This window comes from Macaca mulatta, chromosome 5 (genome assembly GCF_049350105.2).
Source record: "Macaca mulatta isolate MMU2019108-1 chromosome 5, T2T-MMU8v2.0, whole genome shotgun sequence".
In the NCBI taxonomy this organism is placed as follows: Eukaryota; Metazoa; Chordata; class Mammalia; order Primates; family Cercopithecidae; genus Macaca; species Macaca mulatta.
The window spans coordinates 149,343,177-149,369,105 of NC_133410.1; the positions used below are offsets into that span (position 1 = coordinate 149,343,177).

The following is a 25,929-nucleotide window of genomic DNA, read 5'->3' on the forward strand; positions in this document are numbered from 1 at the left end:
TGAGGCGGCCGACCTCCAGAGCCTCTGATCCCCGGGCTTAACGCCCTCTCCTTCACGCTGCTCTGTGCTCTTTCTTCTCCCTTCCGCACTCTCAGTCCTCTGAAACTTGTTTTGACCAATTGTTTGTGTGAAATTCCCTGTTTCCTCTAGTTGAACGACCAGGAGTTTTCCTGTGCGGACACTGAGAGGCATAACTTCCTCGTAAAGTTCCCCCCACCCTCTGACTTAAGGCTGCGCTTCAAAACGGTGATTCTCCAATTCCATTCATTCTACACTTATTAGCTGGAATCGTTTTGACTAGAACAACTAACTGCCTCAGACACTAGAGCTATTTGGTGAGAAAAAATAAAATAAGCAAAACACTTTACTGGCTAAACGAAACACGTGCACGTGCCTGTCAGCCAGATTCAGCCTGAAGGCCACATTTGCAGCCCTGGTCTACAGCACAGAGTGCATATTCCTTAGCATGGTGCACAGGCCCTTCGTGACGTCATCAGCCCTTGCCTTATCTCCCACCAGTCCTTCCGCCTTAACTCCAAATACCCATTTCCAAAATAGACTTTCATGTTCAAAAGTCTAGCATGCTCCTTCTTTGATCTGTCTGTCTTCCCCAGCAATTCTATTTATCGGGCATGACCTTTTTCCCCTGTCTGCCTGAAGAATGTCTACTTATTCCTTCGGACTGTGCTCAGTTATTACCTTCTCAGGAAAGTCCTTCTTAATATTTGCAGGTAGAGTTAAATACTTCTTCCTCTACATGTTGTCATATTTATTTCCCATTACCACTGGGACAATGCTAGCCTCTTCCTTCCTTTCTTTATTTTATAATTTTTTTTTGACACAGGGTCTCACTCTGTCAGGCAGGAGTGCAGTGGCATGATCTTGGCTCACCGAAGCCTCCATCTCCCAGGCACTGGCAATCCTTCCACCTCAGCCTCCCTAGTAGCTGGGACTACAGGTGCACACCACAGGGCTCGGCTAATTTTGGGGGCTATTTGTTTTAGTAGAGACGGGGTTTGGCCATGTTGCCCAGGCTGATCTCGAACTCCTGGGCTCAAGCAATCCACCCACCTCGGCCTCTCAAAGTGCTGGCCTTACAGGTGTGAATCGCCATGCCTGGCCCTCCTTTTCCTTTCCTTTCTCCTCCCTCCCTCCCTCCCTCCCTCCCTCCCTCCCTCCCTCCCTCCCTCCCTCCCTCCCTCCCTCCCTTCCTTCCTTCCTTCCTTCCTTCCTTCCTTCCTTCCTTCCTTCCTTCCTTCCTTCCTTCTCTCTCTCTCTCTCTCTCTCTCTCTCTCTCTCTCTCTCTCCCCCCTTTCTTTTTGTTTCTTTTTCAAGTTGCATCACCCATTTGAACATAGGATTTGGGAGGCAGGGTCCATTCTACAGCATCTTGTTTCATATTGGTTAATCCATATGTGTTTCGGCTGCTTACAGCTAAAGATTATAAGCAGAAGTGGTGAAGTAACTTCATACAGTAAAGGATACAGGAGTGTTTTAAAAATAACTCAATAGGCTTCTCTCATACCAATGGTTATCATGCAGGATAAACAGTATAACATGAAAAATATAAATTCTAATTGGTAGATATCCAGCAAAATTGGGGAAAACCATTAAGCCATACTTCATTACAGCTTAGAAAGGACTACAGGTTCTTTCTGCACAGCTATACTCATTAAAAGGAATATGATCACTAAGAAAATAATTATACAATTGGACAGAAAAAAAGACAGAAAAGTGAAAGTGGCTAATTTAAAAATATATCAGACAGTACTTACTTTCTTGTAATCATTTTAACAACAGAATGTAAATAATCTTCATTACTCTAAAAATGAGAAACAATATTTTACTGATACTAAGCATGTCTCATAGTTCTATTAATACAACTTTTTTGCTACATATAAATCTAATTTGTGTGTGAAATGTTATTACATACTAATAATTTTAGTGTTTTTACTTTCTATTAAAAGATTTAAAAATATCCATGTTCTCAAAAAAATTTGACTTGAATACAGGAAATATTTCATTCTTTTCCCTTTGCCACAATGTGAAATATTACAATCCAAAATTTACCCTTAAAAGCTTACCCTTAAAATTATATACCCTTTAGATATATAAGATTACATAAAATATTATATATCTAAAGATGTTTTGGTCTAAAAATGGTCATCTATGAATGGCTTATTTCAAAGAACTACTCTTTTTGAAAACTACTCTTCCTTTCGTCAGTATTAAATGACAATAAGCTTACTTCAAAATTACATCATATTTCTCCAGACAGTATTACTCAGCTTGATTCCCATTTACCTTCCTGACAATAAACTTTGTGGGTCTGCTCTTCATTGAACAGTGTGCTAGATTAGATGACAGACTCCTGCAAAAAGCTTTTGATGGTTTACCCTCTTGGGATAATTTTTTAAAAAGTAACATGGCATTTACAAGATGTAGCCTCAGGGCCCATAAGCATTTCCAATACAAAATTTTGAAAATATTTTCAAACATGACAGTTTTATTGTTGAATCCGAGTACTCTGAAAGGCAACTCTGGATGTATGTACTCAAGTTTCTTGTTTAAAAATATCAGACACGATGTAGATAAATCTATTATAGTACTGGAGGCTCTTAACCATAAATTGAATCACTGGCTATTTGTCACACACTGAAACATATTATATTTTAAACACAGCATCAAAGTCATATTTTGTAAGCATTTTATATTCCATTTAAAAATCTTCCTCCAATGTTTTATTAAACAAATCTGAACATTTTAGACAGACATGTGTTGTCCTAACAGCAAAGAAATAAATATTCTAATATATAAAATAAGGAAATAGGATGAAACATTTTGGAGATTATGTGCATGCTTTCTTTTACTATTAATAAATTAAACCTGGATGCAATGACTTGAATCTTTCATTTCTATTTTTCTAATAGTTCCTCTATTGCTTGTTTTGTTTAGAGTTTTTTCTGCATTCAAAGACATCTTTATTACAGAAAATTCAAGCAATAGCAAAAAGAATAAAGAGGAGACAACAAAGATTCCTCTTAATCCCAGCATTTAGAGATAACCATTATTTATATTAATGATACATTTACATTATTCCAAAGTTTGCTCATTTTCTGTTTTCTTCGTATGTTTCATTTGTTTCTGTATATTTTTCCCCGCCCTCCATCTTTTCCTTCCTTCCTTCATTCCTATTTTATATAGATAACATTATGCTAAACATGATGCTTTACAGCTTTTCTTCACTTAACAATAGGACATGAACATCACTTTATATCAGTGAGTATAGATATTCATTCTTCTTTCAATGCCTACAGAGTATTACATTGTAGAGATATATAACAAGGTATTTTATCAGCCTCTTATGGGTAGATATTTTGGTTGTTTCTAATATTATGCTTTCATAACACAAGGGTGCACTGAAAATCCTTGAAATAATTATGTATTGAGCACTTACTCTGTGCCACACATCATTCTAAGTACTTTCAATATATTAGCTAATTTCATCCCCCAACAACCTTATGATATAGGCAATATGATTATCACAATTTTAGGGATAAAGGAAAGTGAGTCATAGAGAAGTTAAGTAAGTTGCTCAAGTTCACTGATTGGGTAGTAGAGAAGCTGGCATTTTAACCTTGGTCATCTAAATCCAGAGTCTGTTCTCAACTTCCATACTATACTGCCATATTTTTACTGGGTTTTTGTTTGTTTGTTTTTTGAGACAGGGTCTCGCTCTGTAGCCCAGGCTGGAGTGCAGTGGTGCAATCACAGCTGACTACAGGCTCTATCTCCTGGGCTCAAATGATTCTCCTGCTGCAACCTCCCAAGTAGCTGGGACTACAGTTGCACACTATCACATCTAGTTATTAATTTTTTTTTTCAGTAGAGATGGAGATCTCGCTATGTTGCCCAGGCTGATTTCAGACTCCTGAGCTCAAGTGATCTTCCTGCCTCAGCACCCCAAAGTGCTGGGATTACAGGCATGAATCCCAACCATTTTTCCTGTTTTTATACACTTGCCTGATTATTTCCTTAGGATAAGTTCCCAGAATTTGAATTTCTGAGATAAAGTATATACACATTTAAATTTAACACAGGTTGCCAAATTTCTCTCCAAAAAGTCTTATGGTGCTGATGTTCACACAGTACTTTATACTTTTAAATGGTGTTAGGAACAAAGTGGAAATCTCTGGAGCCATTAAAGAGACCTAGGCTTGAATCTGCTCTATTAATTACTGCGCAAGTTACTTACCTTCTTTAAGCTCTAGGTCCATTATCCCTAAAATCAGGACAGTAACACTTACTTCACAGGGATGTAACACAGGTTATAAATGTCTATAAAAATCATCTACCATCTCTCAAGCATAAGGAAGTCTCTAATCATAGCTGTTGTTACTTAATACAAACTATCTCTTGATTCATATACGAACCTCTTATTGGACTGGGCACATTTTATTACTAGCATCGATTTTAATAATTTTAATTTTGTTTGTAAATATAACTTCTGAGCCACATAGTAGGCAGGGATTCTATATTAAATGCAATTCAAATTTAGCAATCTTCTATTTCCCACATGAAGCCATTATGTTTTCCTTTTAGATTTACATATTTAATTCCTTCTCAACAGTATTGAAGAAGTATTAAGTATATTGTCTGGGATCCAAAAAAGGCATCGATGGGTTGTTTTTTAAAATTAAGAAAACAATTTTCAACATGGTACAATGAATATTACCATTGAGGAAGGGAATTTGGAGACCATAGGGTGAGAGTAAGGAGAGCTCCTTATTTTGTATACATACATCTGCGACCGAGACAATCACTATAGAATCCTTCTCTTCGGAGAGCGTCATCCTGGAGACAACAGAGGTCAGTGTCTGTTTCAGGTAACTATAATTTCCTCTATTAACAGTGGAAATACCCAGCGCAAAAGAAACTGCGGACATAGGAGTATGAAATCATCATTCCATACCACAGAGAAAAACACAGTTTAGCATGCATTCTATGCTTATTCCTATGTTTGGGTTAGTCTTATGGTAATAAAATGAGTGTTTGAAACTGTATTACAAAAATAATCCAAACTGTGTTAATTTTTATCACATATTTCATTTTCTTTTTGAGAAAATTTGCAGTGGATTGTTAGTAAAAGCACTAAATAGACTCCAAGACGTTCTCATATTAAAAGATTTTGGTGTAGCGAAAATAAAACTAACCACTTTCCACTTACTATAGCTTCATCTAACTGGGTATAAAATGTCACATATTGGCAGATTCTCTCTTCTTTTCCTAACAAGGCGCTGGGACTCAAAACAGGAAAAAATCACTATGAAATATTTTCATCTGTGAAAAAAATGTATGAAGTAATTTCTAAATGATTTGATGGAATGAATCCATACCTCTAAGTAACTTTTGTTGCCCAAGAATAACTGGAGCACTAGAGCTCCAAGATGTACACATCTTGGATGTATGGGTGCAGCTAAGATTGAGGCTACCAATCCTAGCTATACCAGTACCTGGCCATATGGGCTTAGGCAAGATATACAACCTCTCCAGCCTGATGTCCCCACCTTTAAGATAGGGATAAGGACTTCCAGAATGGCCAAGTGAGAAGCTCAGAAAATCCTTTCTAGAAAGCAGTAATAAAACTGGGAAAAAAAAAAAAAAAAAAAAAAGGTCAAAACAGTCATTTCAGTGCCCTGATAAACTGAGAAGTATTTATTTAAGAAAAACCGTGGAACTTTGGAAGGAACAGCAGGAATCAGTGTTTCCCTGGTTGCCACTGAGTTTGAACATATTTTCATATGTTTATTGGCTTTTTTTTTTTTTTCTTTGAGATGGAGTCTCACTCTGTCGCCCAGGCTGGAGTGCAGTGGCGCAATCTCAGCTCACTGCAACCTCCACCTCCCAGGTTCAAGCTATTCTCCTGCCTCAGTCTCCTGAGTAGCTAGGATTACAGGCGTGCACCACCATGCCCGGCTAACTTTTGTTGTTTCAGTAGAGACAGAGTTTCACCGTGTTGACCAGGCTGGTCTCAGACTCCTGACCTCAAGTGATCTGCCCACCTCGGCCTCCCAAAGTGCTGGGATTACTGGCATGTACCACCGTGCAGGGCTACTTATTGGCTTTTGGATATTCTCTTTTGTAAAATCCTTGTTTAAGCTCTTGCCCATTTCTCTAATGAGTTGTCTGCATTTTTCTTGTTGATTGTATTGATACTCCTTATATATTCTGAATCCGAGCCCCTTGTCAGTTATATGTGTTATTGTTAAATATTATCTCCCACTCTTGGTTCCCTTTTCTTTGTTTTGCCCCTTGATGAAGAGAAATTCTTAAGTTTTATGTAGTGCAATTTGTCATCCATTTTCTTTATTGTTTGGGTTTTCTGGGTCTTATTGAGAAATCTTTGCTTATCTTCAGGTCATAAAGACATTCTCCTGAGTGATTTTCTAATCATTTATTGTTTGCCTTTCATATTTAGAGCTGCAATCCACCTGGAATTGATTTTTATGGATAGGTTGAGGCAGAATCAAGTTTCAAGCCGTAAGCTACAGTATAAAGGCAATTCCTGGAATGGCTTACATTGCATTTACAAGAGTTTAAAAGGCTCTTAGTGACCTGTTCCTGATCTATCCCTTTTTTTCAACTACCCACACTTTTCGAATTGACCAAATACCACTCTCAGCTCTAAGCCTTTGCACACGCCATTCTTTTTGCCTAGAATACTCTTCTTCGTCTAGTTTCCTTTGATAATTCTACTTATTTCTCAGGATTCAACTAAATATTAGTCATTGGATCACAAATTGTTACTTAATCCTTTCACCAGCTATGCATTCTTACCTTATCTTTCATAGTACTCATCACCCCTTCGGTTGTTACTCATTCCTATCTAGAATGTCAGCTTGGTGACAGCAGAGAAACCTTCATGTGTGCTTACATTATAAATCCAGCACTAACATAAAGACTGCCACATGGTAATGACAGTAAGTTGAAAATGAACAAACAATAAATGGGCAAGCCCCTTTATTATTTGGCCTGTGTCCATGGTCTTGCTACTTATACCCTCCAGCCCCAATTGTGCATGCAAGACACACATCCTTTCTAGGCCTTCTTGCCACCTGACTTTTGCACGTTTCTTTTCCTCTGTCTGGATGACCACCCTCTACTTTCCGCTGTCCACCGCCCACCACTTTCTTACTTATTCTATTCCAATTCTTTTACCCTTCGTGTCGCTTATATGACACTTCTTCCAGAAAGCATAGCATAGGATTTTGGCTCCACCCTGGTATTTCCCTTATCACAGCACTAGTCACTTTATATTATAATTACCTTATCATTTGGCTCTATGAAGGTGGGGTCTATGTCTTGTTCACCCCATATCCCAGGGCCTAAGAAGTGCCCAGAACAGTGTAGAAGCTTATTAAATGAGGAGACATGGAAGAATTCACAGAGAAGTTGTCATTTAAGCTGAAAAGTCATGTTGGATAAGGGAGTCACATTACAAATCAGTTATGGTTTGCCAGAGGAGGTATGTTCATTATAGGCAGTGGTTAGCACATGCAGAATATATGAAGCTTGTCCTATCTGTTCTCAAAGAGCCTGGCCTATCTGTGAGAACTGCAAGTGGTTTGTGGTTTCTGGAAAGGAGAGGCATGGCAGAGACTGAGATTTGAAAGATATAGTCTTTTGTGCATATACCCTGCCAAGGGGCTAACTTCACCTCATGTGCACTGAGGGTCTACTGAAGGATCTTAAGCAAGAGTCAAGTATGATCGGTGATGAATTTTACTAACATATCTTTGAGGAAAGTATGAAGAATGGATTGATTTTGGTGATACCAAAATCACGAGAGAAATTACAAATATGTTTCCATAAACCAGGCAAAAAATGATGACGGGCTCAATAAAAAATAGTTACAGAGGGGCTTCAGAAGGCAGAAATTATCTGAGATCTATTCAGAATACAGAATAAACAAGACTGATGATGGATTCCCTAGTAGACCTTGCCACAGGCTTCAATCCTCTTACATATGTTTCATGTGTTAGGAGTTTTTTAGTTGCCTGTAACAGAATCTTCCTTATATTGCTTCTGGTAATTGAGAAAAGCCACCAAAAGGGCCTCAAAACAAGGATAAATATATACATCATGATGGAAGATCAGGAAATAGTTGGGGAATTAGAAAATTTTTCTGGATTTAACACAGCTCCGATAACTGGGTTACCTCAACCCTCCAACTCCCTATACAAGAAGGTCTATTGCTTCTCCCAAACAGCACCCTGTCTCTCCCTCCTTCCTTTCACACTGTGTCATGGGCTTCCACTTACATTTGATGATGCTTATGCAAGGCTATGCTTATTCTTGGTATCTAATATCTTATCACTTCTATGCATTGTTCTTCTTGCTTGCATCTTTCAGCTTTTCATCATCCTACAAACTGTAGCTTTTGTACTTTCCCATACATTCACACACACGTATGCATGTATTTGTATATGCAGGTAAAGAGTTTTACAAGTATGAACTCAAGAAGTTTCTTAATTTCTCTAAGCCTCAGTTTTTTCAGGTGTAAAATACAGATGACAATAATAGGCCCTATTGCATTGGATTGTGAAGATTAAATGAGATAATGTAAGAAAACATAGAACTCAGTAAATGGAACGCAGAACGCAGTAGATAAACGATGTCATCAGAGGCATATGATACAAAACAACACTACTTATTCCTCTGGAACTGTCTAGAACAGAAGTCAGCAAACTTTTTTTTTTTTTTAAATAAAGGGGCAGATAGTGAGCAGTTTGGGCTGTTGGGTTATACCATCTCTGTTGCAACTACTCAACTCCGCCATTGGAGCACAAAAGCAGACATAGACAAGTAAATGGATAAGCATAACTATGTTCCAACGAAACTGTGTGTTAAAACATGGAGCCGATGGGCCTGGCCTAGAGCGACTCACTCACTGGAATGAGTGAGGTTTATAGGAATGGCAGGTATCCTGAGGCTTAGCTTAATATTCCTGCTTCAAACTCCAAAGCTTCTTGTCTTGTATACCTGGTGAACCTGAACTTATGTGTCAAGGCTTACCTCAAGCATCACCTGTTCTATAAAGCTATTACTGACCTTGGTCTCCAGAAAGACTGGGAAATAGGAAAATAACCAGGTAAGCATAGATTTACCAAAACCAAGGAGAAAAAATTTGCCAGACATTTGGCATATGCTTAGTTATATTTGACTTATATTTCTTATTTTCAAAGCATTTGCATTACGTTAAATTTGAATTCAAGTCACCAAATGTTTATGAAACTATTATTTTCTGCCAGACAATATACTGACTTCCAGTAATCCAAATTAATGCCAGATAGGCTGGTAGTCTGCGTATCAATCTAAGATATTAATGGGTTACATCTTAAAACTTAAAAGTATGTCCCCAAAGATCAAAATACCTGTATTTAATTTTCCAATTCTAAGTTTTCTTACCACCAGTTTTCCCTTTGCCAATGATTACATCAGGATAAATTCTGCCTTCTTTCCTTATATGAGGAAAAAAGAACTTTAAGTCTTCAAATGTATTAGATACTGTTTCATTTTTATTTAATATGTCTGCTTTCTGTGCAACTGAAAGAAAAAAAAATAATGCTTCTGAGTATATGATTATAAGGATTTTTCTCCCTCTGGAATAATTTTTTTAAAGGGGTGTTAATAAACTCACAGATTCATTTAGCATTCAATATATAAAAGAAATACTCCAAAATGTAAATTGTCAAAATAATAATGCTAAAAATATAGCTCAACTATTATTGATTCATATTTATTTATAAAGTAATATTTAATTTAAGCCTAGAATTATAAGATACATGGAGGACAATAGAACTGTCAATTCCAAATGAAAGAAGTATAACTGAAACATGCTGTAATTGGTTTACTCTACTACTTTGATTAATATCACTTTATTAAATTTGTATCTTTATAGCTTTGCTTTGTAGACCCTAAAATTTAATGACTGTATTTGTAACCTTCATTAGAATTTGCCTCTACAATTTTGAAAAAGAAAATGTTAGAGGACACACATTGCCCAATTTTAATTCATAATAAATAACAATGTAGTAAAAACAGTGTCATATAAAAAATAGATATATAAACAATGGAACAGACCATAGAATACAGAAGTAAGTTCACAAAAATATGGTTGACTGACTTAAGACAAAGTTGCAAAGGTAACTGCAGAAAAGACAGTTGATAAAGGTGTTTGAACACTTGGACATCTATGTGGAAAAAACTGAACATTGACTTGTTTTTCATGCTGTTTATAAAAATTAACTTAAAAATGTTCATAGACATAAATGTAAAACATAAACCTATGAATTTTTAATAAAGAAAAACAAAAAAGGAAACCTTCATTACCCTGAGATAGGTAAAGAGATCTTAGATACAATATAACAACATAAAAAACAAAATACATAAAATAAAAATTCACAAATTAGACTTCATCAAAAATTAAAAATGCTTGCCCCTGAAAGCATCATAAAGAGAATGAAAGAGTGTCACCAACTGGAAGAAAGTATTTCCAAGTCACATATCCATCTGATATGTATCCAGGATAATGTGTAGCACTCTCTTAAAACTCAGTGAGAAAACAAAATCACCCAATTAAAGAAACTGGCAAAACAGGAGTTTGAGAACGGCATGAGCAACATAGCAAAACCCCCATCTCTAAACACACACACACACACACACACACACAGTGGGGCATAGTGGCATGTGCCTGGAGTCCCAGCTGTTCAGGAGGCTGAGGTGGGAGGATCCCTTGAGCTCAGAGGTGAAGGCTGCAGTGAGCCATGATTGTGCCATTGCATTCCGCATTTGAACGGACATTTCACCAAAGAAGACATCTGGATGGCAAATAGTAAAAATGTTCAACATCATTAGTTTCTGGGAAATGCAACATAAAGCTATGAGATATCATGACGTTAGAATGACTATAATAGGACAGGCATGGTCCCATAATTCAGCACTTTGGAAGGCTGAGGTGGGAGGCTTGCTTGAGGCCAGGAGTCCAAGATCAGCCTGGGCAACAAAGAGAGACCCCATCTCTACAAAAAATAAAATTAGCCAGGTGTGGTAGCACATGACTGTAGTCCCAGCTACTTGAGAGACTGAAATAGGAGGATTGCTTGGGCCCAGGAGGCGGAGGCTGTAGTGAGCCATAATTGCTCCATTGCCCTCCAGCTTGGGCAACAGAGCAAGAGCCTATTTAAAAAAAATGGCTATAATAAACTGGAGTGACTAAAACTCTCATACGTTGCTGGAGGGAGTGAAAAATGGTACAGCCACTCTGGAAAACAGTATGGCAGTTTCTTATAAAATTGAACATATACTTACCTATGCCCTATCAATCCTACTTCTACATATTAATTGTAAAAAAATTAAAACTTATCTTCATACCAAACACATGTCATAAATGCTTATAGGAACATCTATTTTTAATTGCCCAAACCTGAAAACAACCCAAATGCCGTTCAATTGGTGAGAGGATAAACAATATGTCCATTGAACATTGATACAATGAAATGCTACTCAGCACTAAGAACAGAACAATTGGTCACACGACAATTTGGGTGAATTCTATGCTAAGTGATAGAAGCAAGTTTCAAAGGGTTACACATTGTTTGATTGCATTTGTATGGCTTCTGGAAAAGGCAAAGCAATAAGAACAGAGATCTAATCAGTGGTTGCCAGGGATTAAGAGTAGGGGGAGGACTGGAGTACAAAGGGGATGCACAAGGCAGGAATTTTTGTCCTGGAGAAATGGAAAGCCACTGAAGGTTTATATGAGAAAAATTAGCTGTATGTTACTAGTCACTCAGATAAAGCCGGAAGGTTGCCTGACTAATGTAGCAGAAATGATGATAGAAAATGTGGACAAATTTTTGAGATAGATAGAATGGTGAACCAACCAGGATTGCTTATTACTGACATGGAAGTATGCAAGAGGCAGAGGGAGGGGTCAGAGATGATCCTCAGGTTTCTGGTTGCATCTTTTGAATGGATCGTGGATGGTGGTGCAATTCACAGAGCCGGAAAGCACAGGAAGACTACTTCCTGGTCGAGATGAGAGAAAGTAGGTCAGTGATATCTCTTACCTGATTTTCGCATGTCTCACAACAAAAGAACCAGTACTGATTTAGTTAAGTTTATAGAGAGAAGATGCCCTAAAATCATAAGACATTGAATCTACATTTCCAAAAACAAAACAAAACAAACAAATCACAATATACAAAGACAAAATCAACACAAACCTAAGTTTCCTGACAAATTTTCTCTCTTTGTAATTTCATACTTTATTCGGTTCAAAACTTTCATCATCTCTTGGCTATTTTTTTCAGTTTTGTTTCTTAAGTGTAGCATATTTTCTTTAAACTCCAAAATATGGTTTCTACAATTAATTAATCGATTATCTGCAATGAAAATATATGTATATATTTGTACATGTAGCAATGGTGTCACACAATTCTCTATAATAGATAAGAATGTAAAATATAAGTTTCAATATAGTTATATATAGTACTATATATGTATTATATGTATATATATATACAATACGATATACACATAGTGTATACTATATGTGTAAATACGTGCATAGGTACAAATATAAAAGACTGGAAAGAAAGAACAAAATGTTAAATATGGTGATATGCGGAAGGTGAGGTTATCAATGATTTTTTGCTTTATTACTCTGTGCTCTTCTTTTTTTTCCAAATTTTCCGTGGTATGCGTATATCAGATTTGTATTAGAGTGTAATCCCATTAATCCCCCAAAAATACATCTAAGAAATTATCTGAAGAAAATTATGAGGAATATGTACACAGATTTGGACTAAGGATATTTAACATAGGCCAGTATTTAGCAATATTTTTAAAAATTGGAAACGACCAAAGTGCCCAACAGTAGGAAATTTGCTAAATAAATTACAGAATATTCTTTTAAGGGTTCTGATGGCTCTGATGTCAAATCATGTATAATATGCTTAATATTTGTGTTATCTGGGGAAAATTACTTAATTTTTTTTTGCCTCTGCTCCTTTTGGTGTAAATACATACATAAAAATCCCTGCTTCAGAGCTGTTGTGAAGAGATGTAATGATGATGCACATAAACTAAAGTTTCAGGATACAAAATCAACAGTAGAGCTTCTATCCACCAACAACAAGCTATCCAGGAAAGAAATCTATTAAACCACCCCATTTACAATGGCAACAATAAAATACTTAGGAATAACTTTAATCAAGGAGGTGAAAGAGCAGTGCACTGAAAACTATATAATCTGGGTGAAAGAAATTGAATACACAAATAAATGGAAAGATACCACATGTTCATGGATTAGAAGAATATTGTTAAAATGTCTATACTACCAAAACAATCGACAGATTCAATGCAATCCCTTTAAAAATTCCAATTACATTTTTCACAGAAACAGAAAAAGAAACCCTGCAATTCATATGAAACCACAAAAGACCCCAAAAAGCCAAAACAATCTTGAATGAAAAGAATAAAGCTGGAGACATCACACTGTTTGACTTCAAAATACATTGCAAAGCTATGATAATCAAAACAGCATGGTACTGGCATAATAAAAGACACATAGACCAATAGAACAAAATAGGGAAACCAGAAATAAATTCACGCATTTACAGTAACTTGATCTTTGACAAAGTTGCCAAGAACACACAACAGGGAAAGAACAGTGTCTTCAATAAAACTGTGTTGAGAAAACTAGATATCCACATGCAGAAGAATGAAGTTAGATCTTTATTTTAACCCACATACAAAATCAACTAAAAATGGAAGAAAGGCTTAAGTGTAAGACCTGAAACTGTAAGATTAATAGAATAAAACATTAGGAAAAAGCTTCATGACCTTGGTCTGAGCAATGATTTTTCAGATATGACTCCAAAGTCACAAACAACAAAAAACAAAATAAATGAATGGGATTACATCAAGTTAAACAAGCTTATGCACAGCAAAGTAAACAATTAACAGAGTGAAGAGACAACATGGATTGAAAATATTTCAACCCAAGAGACAATCTATGGGTTCAAATTTGTCCAGTGGGAGAAAATATTTGCAAACCATACATCTGATAAGAGGTTAATATCTAAAATATGTAAGAAACTCAAACACTCAATAACAAACAAACAAAAAAAAAGTAAAACATCGGCAAAAGATTTGAATAGATATTTGTCAAAACAAGACAAACAAATGGCCATGTATATAAAAAAGTGCTTTATACCACAAATCATCAGCGAAATGCAAATTAAAACAATGAGTTACCACCTCACACCTGTTAGAATGGCTATCATCAGAGACAAAAGGTGAGAATATGGAGAGAAAGAAACTCTTGCACACTGTTGGCAGGAATATAAATTGGTGTAGCCATTATGGAACACAGTATGGAGGCTCCTTAAAAAATTAAAAATAGAACTGCATAATGCAACAATCCCACTGTTGGGTATGTATTCAAAGGAAATAAAGTCTGTATGTTGGATGGATGTTATGGTTCACACCTGTAAACCCAGCACTTTGGGAGATCAAAGTGAGAGAATTGCTTGGGCTCAGGAGTTCAAGGCCATAGTGGAGCCATGATTGTACCACTGCACTCCAGCCTGAGCAACAGGGCAAGACTCTGTCTCAAAAAAAAAAAAAAAAAAAAAAGCAATGGTGATACATTTGGGTTGAAACATTTAATATTTTTTCATTCATCTGTTTTGTCTGAACCAGAGTGCACAAGTGGATAGCCTGTGGCAAAAATTGGATAATTCCTCTCCCCTGCTCCAAACCCTCCAAAATATTTCTCGTCACACTTAAAAAAAATAACCAAAGTCCTTACCATGACCCACAAAGCACTGTGTGATCAGTCCTTGAGTTCCTCCCTGGTCTAATTTCCTACCCTTCCTGCCTCACTCTGAGGGAGCCCAGCATCACCCACACTGGCCTCCTTGCTCTTCCTCACATGAACCAAACACTCTCCCACCTTAGGGTTTTGGCTTTTGCAATGTTCTCAGCACTGAATGCTCTTCCCCGATATCCTTTCATTGTTTTATTACATAACCTGTTGTGGCAGGAGGTCCCTAATTTCATTCAGTTTTCTGCTAAGACATTACCACCTCAGGGAAGCCCATCCTGCCATCCTTTGTAAGATAGCACACCCCTCTCCTTCCCTTATTCTTTTTTTTTTTTTTTTTAATACTTTAAGTTCTGGGGTACATGTGCAGAAGGTGCAGGTTTGTTACATAGGTATACATGTGCTGCAACCATCAATCCGTCATCTACATTAGGTATTTCTCCTAATGCTATCCCTCCCCTGGCCACCCACCCCCCGACAGGCCCCGGTGTGTGATGCTCCCCTCCCTGTGTCCATGTGTTCTCATTGTTCAAATCACTTATCACCACCTGACTTCATATTATGTATTGACTGCTTTGATGTTTCACTCCAGAGATTTCTAGAATGTAAACCTGAGAGCAGCAAGAACTTTTTACTACTAAATTCCAACGATCTGAAACAGTGACTTGCATGTAGCTCTTATATGAATATATGCTTAATAAATAAATAAATTAACGAAATGAATGGACTTGTCAGTATAAGAACTAATTTTAGTGATTCTTAAACTGAATCATGCTTTAATCAAAAGAACTGCACCTATCCAGACAAGCTTTAAACATTCATATTGCAGATACTATTTGAAGATGCTTACAAACCTCAGAGGGGGATGTAGTTTAAGCCCATGATATTAGGGTTTCCCAGGTAATGTTCTCTTTGCAAAATGGATTGTGTGTTCTGAGTTGATATATCATGGGTGATGCAACCTATGTGGGATTCTACATTGTAGGTCAGTCCCCAGGGATCAATTTAGTAAACACGAAAAGAAAGTTTTCTCTAGAGGAAGCAGTATTTACAGCAACAACCATAAACAAATGTTAAAGAACATAATCTCTAATCTCAGATCTGCTTCTTGTACATTTTTCCCTGGTAATTCATTCATCAATATTCTATTTAAAATATTGAAATTACTTGCATATTTACTCAGGTATTTAGTGAGGATGAAACGTTATAACACTGTTTTGCAAAGGTTTGAAATAAACAATAATGAGATGCTTTGAGTCAATTGGGCATCTCTGTAGTGAAACTGTGAAAACAAACACCAGTTCAAGTGTGCAGTGGGTGAATGTGACTTCTGCACATTAAAAATAGGTTCCAGGCTAGATCCTAAGTGCCACTGCTTTGTGCCTCTCACAGCAAGGCTCCAAGGCGTTGTGTTCCAGTAGAAATAAAATGCAAGCCACATCTGTAATTTAAAATTTTCTAGTAGTCACATTTTAAAAAGTGAAAAGAAACAAATGAAACAAGTGAAAGTAATTTTAAACAATGTATTTTATTTAATACAATATATCCAAAATGTCTCAACATAAAAGTAAACAATGGGCTATTTTACGTGTTTGTACTAAATATTCTAAATCCTGCATGTATTTTGCACTCACAGCACATCTCAATTCAGATGCTAACTTTTAATAATTATAGTGAAATGTAATCCTACCAAAACAGTACAGTTTTGCTTACTGGAGAAATATTTTGCACAATTCAGTTGTTAAATGTAGACTCAAACTAGTTAAAATAAAATAAAAATGCAGTTTCTCAGTTGCACTCACTAGCTGCATTTCGGGTGCCTCAAAGCCACCTGACTACCATGCTGGATGGTATAAGTCCCCGGCATCAGCTATGAGCTTGTTAGAAATGCAGTATATCAGGCCTCATCCCAGACCTACTGAGCCAGATTGTGTGTTTTAATAAGATTCCCAGTTGACTGCTATGCACACTAAAATTTGAGAAGGACTGTGACAGACCACTTTCATGGTTTTCTCTTTATCATCATTGGTACTACCATAGTTCAAGCTTTATTGCCTTTAGCTGTACTATTATAATTGCCTCTTAATTGGTCTCTCACCTCCAATCCCTGATTAATCTTCTGGAAACACTGCTCAAAGACTATAAATAGTTCCCTGAGTGCTTACTTGCCTTGGTCTACCAGGTCCTATACAACATAGCCATGAATGTGACTTGACCTCACTTCATTCACTAAACACCTCCAGTAACAAGAAGCATGCTGAGATTTCTATTCTTCCATTACATACTTGCCATGTGCTATGTGGTAGGTAAATAAACATGAATAAAATCTGGTTCCTGCTCTAAATTAAATTGGTACGAATAAAATCTGGCTCCTGACAATCAGGCTGCAAGGAATGTGGGAATGGTGCATATTTTTAAACTTGACTAATTATAATATATTGTTAAAATGGAATTATTCTCAAAGTGCCACAGGCACAGGAAGGCAGGAATGATTAATTCTTAAGGAGAACTGAGGAGTAGGGGAGGTGGAGAAGGTTTGAGAGAAGAAGGAAGACTTGAGAACTTGTATGTACAGAAGCTTGCCTACAGCAGAAGGAAGGGAAGGGCATTCCAGCCTCAGAAAAAAACACCGTAAGTGCACAGAGTGTGAAATGTTATGGTACGTGATATAGTTTGAATATATGTCCCCACCAAATCTCATGTTGAATTGTAATCCCCAATGCGGGAGGTATTTGAGTCATGGGGAAAGATGATCCCTCATGGCTTGGTGCTATCCTCATGATAGTGAGTTCTCTCGGGATCTGGTTAAGTGTGTGGCACCTCCCTGCCACTCTCTCTCACTCCTGCTTTTGCCACGGGATATGCCTGCCTGCAGCCTAGCCTTCTGCTATGAGTAAAAGCTCCTTGAGGCCTTCCTAGAAGTCGAGCTTATGTAGGCACCATGTTTGTAGGGCCTGCAGAACTGGGAGCCAATTAAACCTCTTTTCTTTATAAATTACCCAGTCTCAGATATTTCTTTATAGCAATGCAAGAATGGCCTACTACAGTTTATCTTGGGGAACGTATGTAAGTCACTCAGGGGGTAAATAGAAGGGCAAAAGGTATAATGTTAAAGCATTGGCTGGTCACTTTAAATTTGTTATTAGTTTACTTGTACCCAGTGTAGTTCCAAATAAAGAATATCTAAGGCAATTACTAGAAGATGAAACTAAAAACATAAAGGACATTTCAGATTACTCCCCCCATGTATGCTTTGCAATAATCAAATCAAACTATGTACTAAGCCCTTTAAATTCTCTGTGAGTGGCTCCTGTATGCATTAGGTTTTATTGTGAAATATATTAGATATTACAAAGAGTATATAAGACAGTTTAAAGGATAATAATCAAAATGAACATCCATGAACCCATCATGAACTAACTTAGCCTTAGATATTCTACCTGTTTCCTTCCCAGATCCAATTCTCCTTCCCCCCTAGCCCCAGATAAGCAGAATCCTGAATTTCTTATTAATCATTTATTGCTTTCCTTTATAGTTTTACTATTTTTGCAAGCTGACTTACACTTGGCTTTATACATTAGTAAATAAAACTCTGTACTTGCTTTTTTAGCTCAATTTATGCTTTTGAGATTTATTTATATTGATGACTCAAGCTGTAGTTTATTCATTTTTATGGATGTAAAATGTTCCAGTGTACTGAATATACCACAACATGTTTGTCTCTTCTATTGTTGTTAACAATTATAAGAAATGCTATCAAGAACATTCTGGTACATATCTCCTAGTAAACATGTTCAAGAGCTTCCCTAGGATATATCTGGTGGTAGAGCTATTATTTAAAATATTTAGCCACATGTATGGTATAGGTGCTGATCAGGAAGAACAGACACTGGCCATAAACCATTGATAAGGCTGTACACTAATTTCAACCCTACCAGTAGTGGAATTCCTAAGACATAGGAAAGGCATATTTTTCATAACAGACATGACTGAATGTATACTCCTCCAAGGGAAGTTTGAATTCCCAAAGCTCCATATTCTCACTAAGTGTTTAATTTCCTAATTGAAGGAACAGAGTAGCATGAACTGGTAACTCATGCTTCAAACTTGCATTTTCTTGATTGCTAGTGGTTTTTCCATGTATATTCAACATTTATGTTGCACTTTGTTTTAGAGTCTACTTTGCTGGTATTAATACAACTACAAGACCAGCCCAAACTGGACCTACTTTGTTGAAAAATGTCCAGTTAGCTTGTAGGTGTAACAGAGCCAAAAACTGCAATTCATACAGCCTGGGCAAGGGCAATAGCAAAAACTTTGACCTCCAACCACACCCAGAACCAGTGAATCCTCCCTCTGAATCAAGAAGCCTGGGACATGACCAGAACCTGAATGCTGGAACTCTTTCAGATGCGAGGGGTCTGTTGGCCCAGAAGATCTGGAGCTGAAATTTGCCTCAACATACCTTACCATCAATGGCCAGACTGGAAGCCCTCCAATTAGACCCTGCCAAGCTAACGTTCCTAAATCTTTTCCCTTGTCCTATGATCCCTTAAAACTTGGCCCAGACCCAATAAGAGACACAGATTTGAGTCTGAGTCTTATCTTCTTGCTGGCTGGTTTTGGAAAAAAAAAAAAAAATTCTTTTCTCAAAAGCCATTGTTAAAGTTACTGGCTTCTGTATGCATTGGACTGTGGGCCCATTTGCTTGATAACATAACACAGCTACATCAACTTTATTTTGGTTTGGGTTTGTGGGTATTTTCCATCCTTTTTCTTCCAAAATTTCTGTCTTTAAAATTCAAATATGTCTCTTTTAGTAATCATCAAGTTGAATTTTGTCGTATATCCAATCAGGAAATATTTTAATTTCTTTTTTGGCACACTTAATGCAATTAGTGACATAGTTATGTTATTTTACTTTATTTTAATGGTTCAACTAGATACTTCAACATGAATCCTCGACTTAATAGTCGAATACCAATTCTTACATTCTCACTTCTCAATAGTTCTACAAGTCTAGTGCAATTTAACTCCATTTCCTCTCTCTTAACTTTTCTTGTAATTGCTGACGTGCATTGTTGTTGTACATATATTTTCAATTCCACAAGACATTTCAATTATTCTCTGAAATAACCCACATTTGGACCTTGGATTCTGCTGACTTACAGCTGCATCTGGGAGCTCCTCCTCTGTCCCATGGACAGTAATAACCATCTATTTTGTTGGCATATTCCCACAAGGTCATACACATTGGTGAAACCCTTCCCCAACTGGATGGGGATGAGGGCATTTTCCCTCCATCAAGGGAAGAGAGAAAGATCTCCAGGAAATAAAGTTGGGTGCTCTAGGATGAGCCCTCTTGTCACTAATTCAGGGGCTGAAGAACATTTTTACCCTGAAAATTGTGGAACCGCTAGACCTACCAAAATTCTCTTGCCGCCAGATGAAAAGAGGCAGGAGAAAGAAAGAGACGCTACTAAGCCAAGAGCGGGATCATATGAAGTAGCCTGCAGGCATGCAGCTTGAAGCGGCAAAGACATATGAGTCGGCTGTGGCTCAAGTGAATATTGCAGGCCATGTGCAAGAAGGTCTTCTGCCAGGCAGAAGATTCCCAGCACCAAGGGGCTGTGGCAAAGGCAGAGGTAGGGAGGAAGAATTCAAGCAGAGGATGGATATCCCTTCAGGGAATAGATAGCAGAGACACCACAGCAGGTGCTCAGAAGCAGCCACAAACTACCCCTACAAGAGCATTAGGTGTCCGCCACATCCAAGTGTCTTCCAGAGAAATTGAAACCACCAGGCTGCTGTCATGGAAGAAAACCTCTGCCCGCCCCCAGCTCTTTCTCACCCTAGTACCACAAGGAGGAAGGGGGTGCAGCAGACTGTTTCTCCAAAGATGACCTCCAGGTCAAATGGTATTGTGCACTTTGACCTTCCCAGTCACTCCTGAAGAAGTCAATTTCTCTACCTTCTTGAATCTGGGTTCACCCTGTGACTGCTTTCACTACAGTAATATAGAGCAAAAGCAATGGAGTACTAGTTTGGGGTATAACCTTTAACTGGCTTGGCAGTTTCCACTTCCTGCCTTTTAAAAGGTAGTTGCCTTGTGGGGGGGAAAAAGGTATCATTTTGCTAAGACCACAATGTTGTGAGGAACAAACCCAAGCCATGAGGAGAGGCTTTGGAGGATGCACCACTGCGTGGGGAGAGGAGAGAGAGATGCCAGAGCTGTGAGGGAAAAAGGCTTCTTAGTAGTAGAGTCTTCAGCTCCAAATGTCCCAGTTGACACCACCTTGGATTATAAACTGCCCAGTAGAGCTCTTCGTGAACTCCTGATTACTAAATCAAGAGTTTTTAAAAAGAGATTGTTCAAGGTCAGATCGAGACCATCCTGGCCAATATGATGAAACCTCGTCTCTACTAAAAATACAAAAATTAGTTGGGCGTGGAGGCACCCACCTGTAGTCCCAGCTACTCAGGAGGCTCAGGCAGGAGAATTGCTTGAACCTGGAGGCGGAGGTCGCAGTGAGCCGAGATCGCGCCACTGCACTCCAACCTGGAGTGGTATTTAATGGTATTAAAACTTCTGATGTTAACATTCTAAATTACCTTCCAAAATTACTAGACTGGGTGCAGTAACTCATGCCTGTAATCCCAGCACTTTGGGAGGCAGAGGTGGGTGGATAACCTGAGGTTAGGAGTTTGTGACCAGGCTGACCAACTTGGTGAAACCCCATCTCTACTAAAAATACAAAAATTATCCAGGCGTGGTGGCACATGCCTGTAATCTCAGCTACTCAGGAGACTGAAGCACGAGAATCGCTTGAACCTGGGAGGCTGAGGTTGCAGTGCAGTGAGGCGAGATCGCGCCACTACACTCCAGCCTGGGCAACAAGAGCGAAACTCCACCTAAAAAAAAAATTACTATAAAACTTTACATTTTGCTTTCTAATTACAAGAAATCATTTATTTTTTGTTATAAATGTGCTTATTGTTCATTGTGCTAAAATAAATAAAAAGACATTAGGATAATGTTCTTTATAGAAAACGAAGAGGAGGGAAACTTTGTCAAATGACTATAAAGATGAGTAGACATATTATAATGCAGATAAATTAATATATATTCCTTATCTTTGAAACAAGCAGTATATAGAATATTTTGTGCATATGAGGATAAAATCTAGTCTTAACTGGAGAGCTAAAACATGAAGCCACTCCCAAACTTCAACCTCAGCACTCTTACCAAGATTACCTTGTGTGCACTTAAGTCACACGTGTAAATAAATGAAAATTTAACTGAAAACAACGTAAGAGCAATCGTGGAATGCTGGGATCATAATTTACAGGATTCCTAAGTCTTAAACTGAGAAATTCAACTACTTGAACGATAAAATTTTACACCGCGGACAACTAGGGTTGAAAGATCAAGTATAGGATGCCTGGTTAAATTTGAAACTAAAATTAAAAAGATAGAAATATTTTAGAATAATTATGTCCCATGCATTTTTTATACCAATATATAATTGTTTATCTGAAATTGAAATTAAACTGGGCAACCTGTACTTTTGTTTCCTAAATTGGCACTTCTATAGGCCAGGCGAAATTACATGTTGAGTGTGTGGGAGCGGAACGCAGGCCGGCGGTCCATCGGAGAAGTCCAGGCTGTGGGCCGGCGCTGTAGGCGGTCAGTGACATCCCTCTCCTTTCTACCACCTCTTTTCAGCTATGCCAAAAACACTCCAGGGAGGAGGGAGGCACGAAGCGTGGCCTGGTGATGTAACCCGGACCACAAAGGAGGAAAGATGCGGAAAGACGCTGGCTGTTTAAGAGCAGTTCTTGGGGTCAGACAGTTATAGTTTCGAGAAGGAAGAACAGGAGAGGGGAAAAGTAGGGTACAGATGGGGCCCTTGAACCTTTGAGGAAAAGGGAGCGGTGGGGACCCCGGGCCAGATCCGTTAGCGCGCTCACAGGCCGGTAACAGCCCAGCCGCCGCTGACCGGAACGTGGGCACCGACGCGGGCCTCCCAGTGGCAGCGCAGGCGGCCACCGCCAGCTTCCCGCATCGCCCCCGCACCCGCCCACCCCGCCCCGCCTGCATCCCTGCGGCCCGGAAGCCCCCGAGGCGGGAAAGGAGGCGGGAGGAGGGCCCGCCGCTTACTGGTTTGAGTTATCCTGTAGATGCAGAAACAAGAGAAGCTGAAAAGCGCGACGGCGACCAGGGTGATCAGCAAGTTCACCTGCTTGGTCCTCATGGCGCTGACCTGGCTGCGGGAGGCCGGCGGGTGGAGGCGGCGAGCAGTGCCCGGGACCGGGTTGAGCGCGCAGAGTCCCCTTCCCGCGGTGCCGCGTGGGTCCCCAGCACACCGCCCTGGGAAGCCGCCTTCCCGCAGAACTTCGGCACCCTTTGCTTCCTGCTCTAGGGCTCAGCGCGTGCTGTAAACCGCTGCTAGGTCGTTAAAAGCGATAAACTAGGGAAAGCGCCCCATTGCCTGGCACGTGGTGGGTGCGCAGTACCTGTTCGGTGACTTTCCTCGAGTAGCTTATCAAACTTTTACCCAAGCTGAGAAACACTAGAACATCAGTAGCATGAGACTCTATGGACTCCTTGATCTCTCCCCTCTAATCTCTCCTCTCATTGAGGACTCACTGGCAGTCTGGTTATAAACATTCTACTTCAAATCAGCCCTGCAGGTTGGAAGGGCTCGCGTCTGTCCCCTTGAGAGGGAAGAAAGATTTGAAGATACACCAGCCTGAGGATGCCATTACAGCCTACGTGTTCTCATGTGCTAATGGCTAGGAGCTGTGACCTTCCATTGGGCGGGGACCCAGCCAGATCTCAAAACAAGGAGCCAGGAGAAAGAGACACCTCAACTATGTTCTCCTTCACAGCTCCAGTCTGTTGCCAGTGCTTGCCTTTGACTGAACTCTACTGAAAACCGGAAGACAAGGAAGTTCAGCTTGATGTACTAGATGGTCCAAACTTGGCTTCTAGGCTGTGGAGCAGGTTGGAGAAAAAGTAGGGAAGATTAGGGTGGAAGAAGGAAGCTATTCAGCACAAAGGATGTCTCCACACTCAGCATTTCACTGCCTTCTTACCTGAGGTCCAGTTTTGCATATTCAGTTGCCTACCCAGCCCTTCAGCTTGAATGTCCCACATCAGCTTCAAGATGTCCAAACTTCCTCACCAAGCTATTAATAGCTGTTTTCCCAGAGTCCCTTGATTTTATCAGTGGCATCATAGTTCTTCTTACAATCATTTTGACTCTGGTTCATTATATCTCATTATTTATAAAATCTTTACTTACCTAAAGGATTGTGTTTCTGTTGCTACTTACTATCCCCAATATTCAGATGATCACAGTGATATTCAAACTGGTCTCACTGTCTGCAGGATCTACCCTCTGCAGTCCACACTTCAGTACCAGATAATCTTCCTAGTTCACCACAGTCAGCTGTTATTGTTGTTTACATAGCTCCACTTCTCCTGAATGAAAAAGGCCCCTCTCAATCAGGCCCCTCACTGCTTTCTCATCTCCCAGCGTGCCCTTACATGCCTCTGGCACCTGCCAGATTGTTTTTTCAATCCTACTCTGAACATGTCATGTTCACTTCTCTCCTTCTGTGCCTTTTCTCTTTATGTCTGCCCCCTGCCCACAATGTCCAGTGTCCTCTCTGACCACTGAAATCTTTTCTAAATCTTCAGGTCTCATGTTTCATGTTTCATGAATCAAAACCTGGCTACAGCAGACCACTCTGACTTCCCCTTCTCTGAATTTCTTTAGTATGTAGGGCAGGGATGTTCAATCTTTTGGCTTCCCTGGGCCACACTGGAAGAATTGTCTTGGGCCACAAATAAAATACACTAACACTAATGATAGCTGATGAGCTAAAACACAAACACACACACACACACACACACACACACACACACACACCCCTCACAATATTTTGAGAAAGTTTACGAATTTGGTTTGGGCCTCATTTGAAGCTGTCTTGAGCTCCATGCTGCCCGCCAGCCATGGGTTGGATAGGTGATGTAAGGTCTCTGCCTTTCATTTTGATATGTATCCCTAGGTACTTGTGGATAGGAGCTTCCAAAATGATCCTAAGTTACACCCATGGTTGAGGGAGAAATATATTCAAAGCAGATTGAATTATTGGTAGTTGTCCTAAGAAATGTAATTACACGTGTTAGCATCAGTGGTTATGGAGGTCTAGGGAAGGATAGTTGCGGTAGATGCCTGAGAAAAGAGGGTTCCCATATTCCTTTGCTGTGTAGTCATGCATGATAGACAAGCTCTAAAAAGACCTGGCTGTGGGCAGAAGCTGACGTCCCATTTCTACAAGGGAGCATGGGAAACAGAAGGAAAAGCTGCTTAAGAATTAATCCTCCCAACAAAGTTTCAGTTAGACAGGAGGAATAAGTTCCACTGATGTCTTGCACAGCATAGTGACTATAGTCAATTATAATGTATTGTACATTTCAAAAGTCCTAAAAGAGTGGACTTGAAATGTTCTCACCACAAGAAATAAGTACGTGACATCATGGATATGTTAATTAGCCCGATTTGATCATTGCACAATATATACATGCAGCAAAACTTCACACTATACCCCATACATATATATAATTATTGTCAATTAAAAATAAAGAAATTTCTAAAAAAGAACTAATTCCATCAAGTAAACAATAAATAATTGAAACAAGGTGGCACACATAATGCTGGTAGGGTCAGTACAGTGGGAACCAAACAAAATTTTAGTAAGCTTAATCATCTCGATAGCTTACAAGGCCAATGTTGTATTAAAGAAAAACTGCAATGTAAATAGGTTTACTAGGACAAGTACCTATACCTAAAAAAAGAAAGTTCTGGGATCATTTCCACTGCTAAGTTGAGGAAAATTAATTTAGCAATCAAGAGCTTCTGGTTATTAAATCTTTCTAAGTAGCTTCTGAGTGTCAATAGATTTCTAATTGCTTCAGAGTGTCAATAGATTTTCACTGGTATCAGAGGGAGAAAACCAGGAGAATT

General features: G+C 38.8%; 1 protein-coding gene across 4 annotated transcripts in view; it reads right to left on the reverse strand.

The window, feature by feature from the left end:
- MGAT4D (MGAT4 family member D) overlaps positions 1-25,929 on the reverse strand; it is a 73,196-nt gene that overhangs the window by 28,057 nt on the left and 19,210 nt on the right. For 2 of the 4 annotated variants that reach the window (XM_015139253.3, XM_078002296.1), the window contains exons 1-5: positions 23,055-24,124; positions 12,288-12,446; positions 9,469-9,606; positions 4,803-4,936; positions 1,776-1,822 (exon numbers count right to left, since the gene is read on the reverse strand). The exons of the other annotated variants lie outside the window; for them this stretch is intronic. In XM_015139253.3, coding sequence (XP_014994739.1) covers positions 1,776-1,822; positions 4,803-4,936; positions 9,469-9,606; positions 12,288-12,446; positions 23,055-23,148 — 572 coding nt within the window. In that variant the 5' untranslated portion in view covers positions 23,149-24,124. Of the gene's footprint in view, positions 1-1,775; positions 1,823-4,802; positions 4,937-9,468; positions 9,607-12,287; positions 12,447-23,054; positions 24,125-25,929 lie in introns of those variants that run through there. 4 annotated transcript variants of the gene reach the window in all.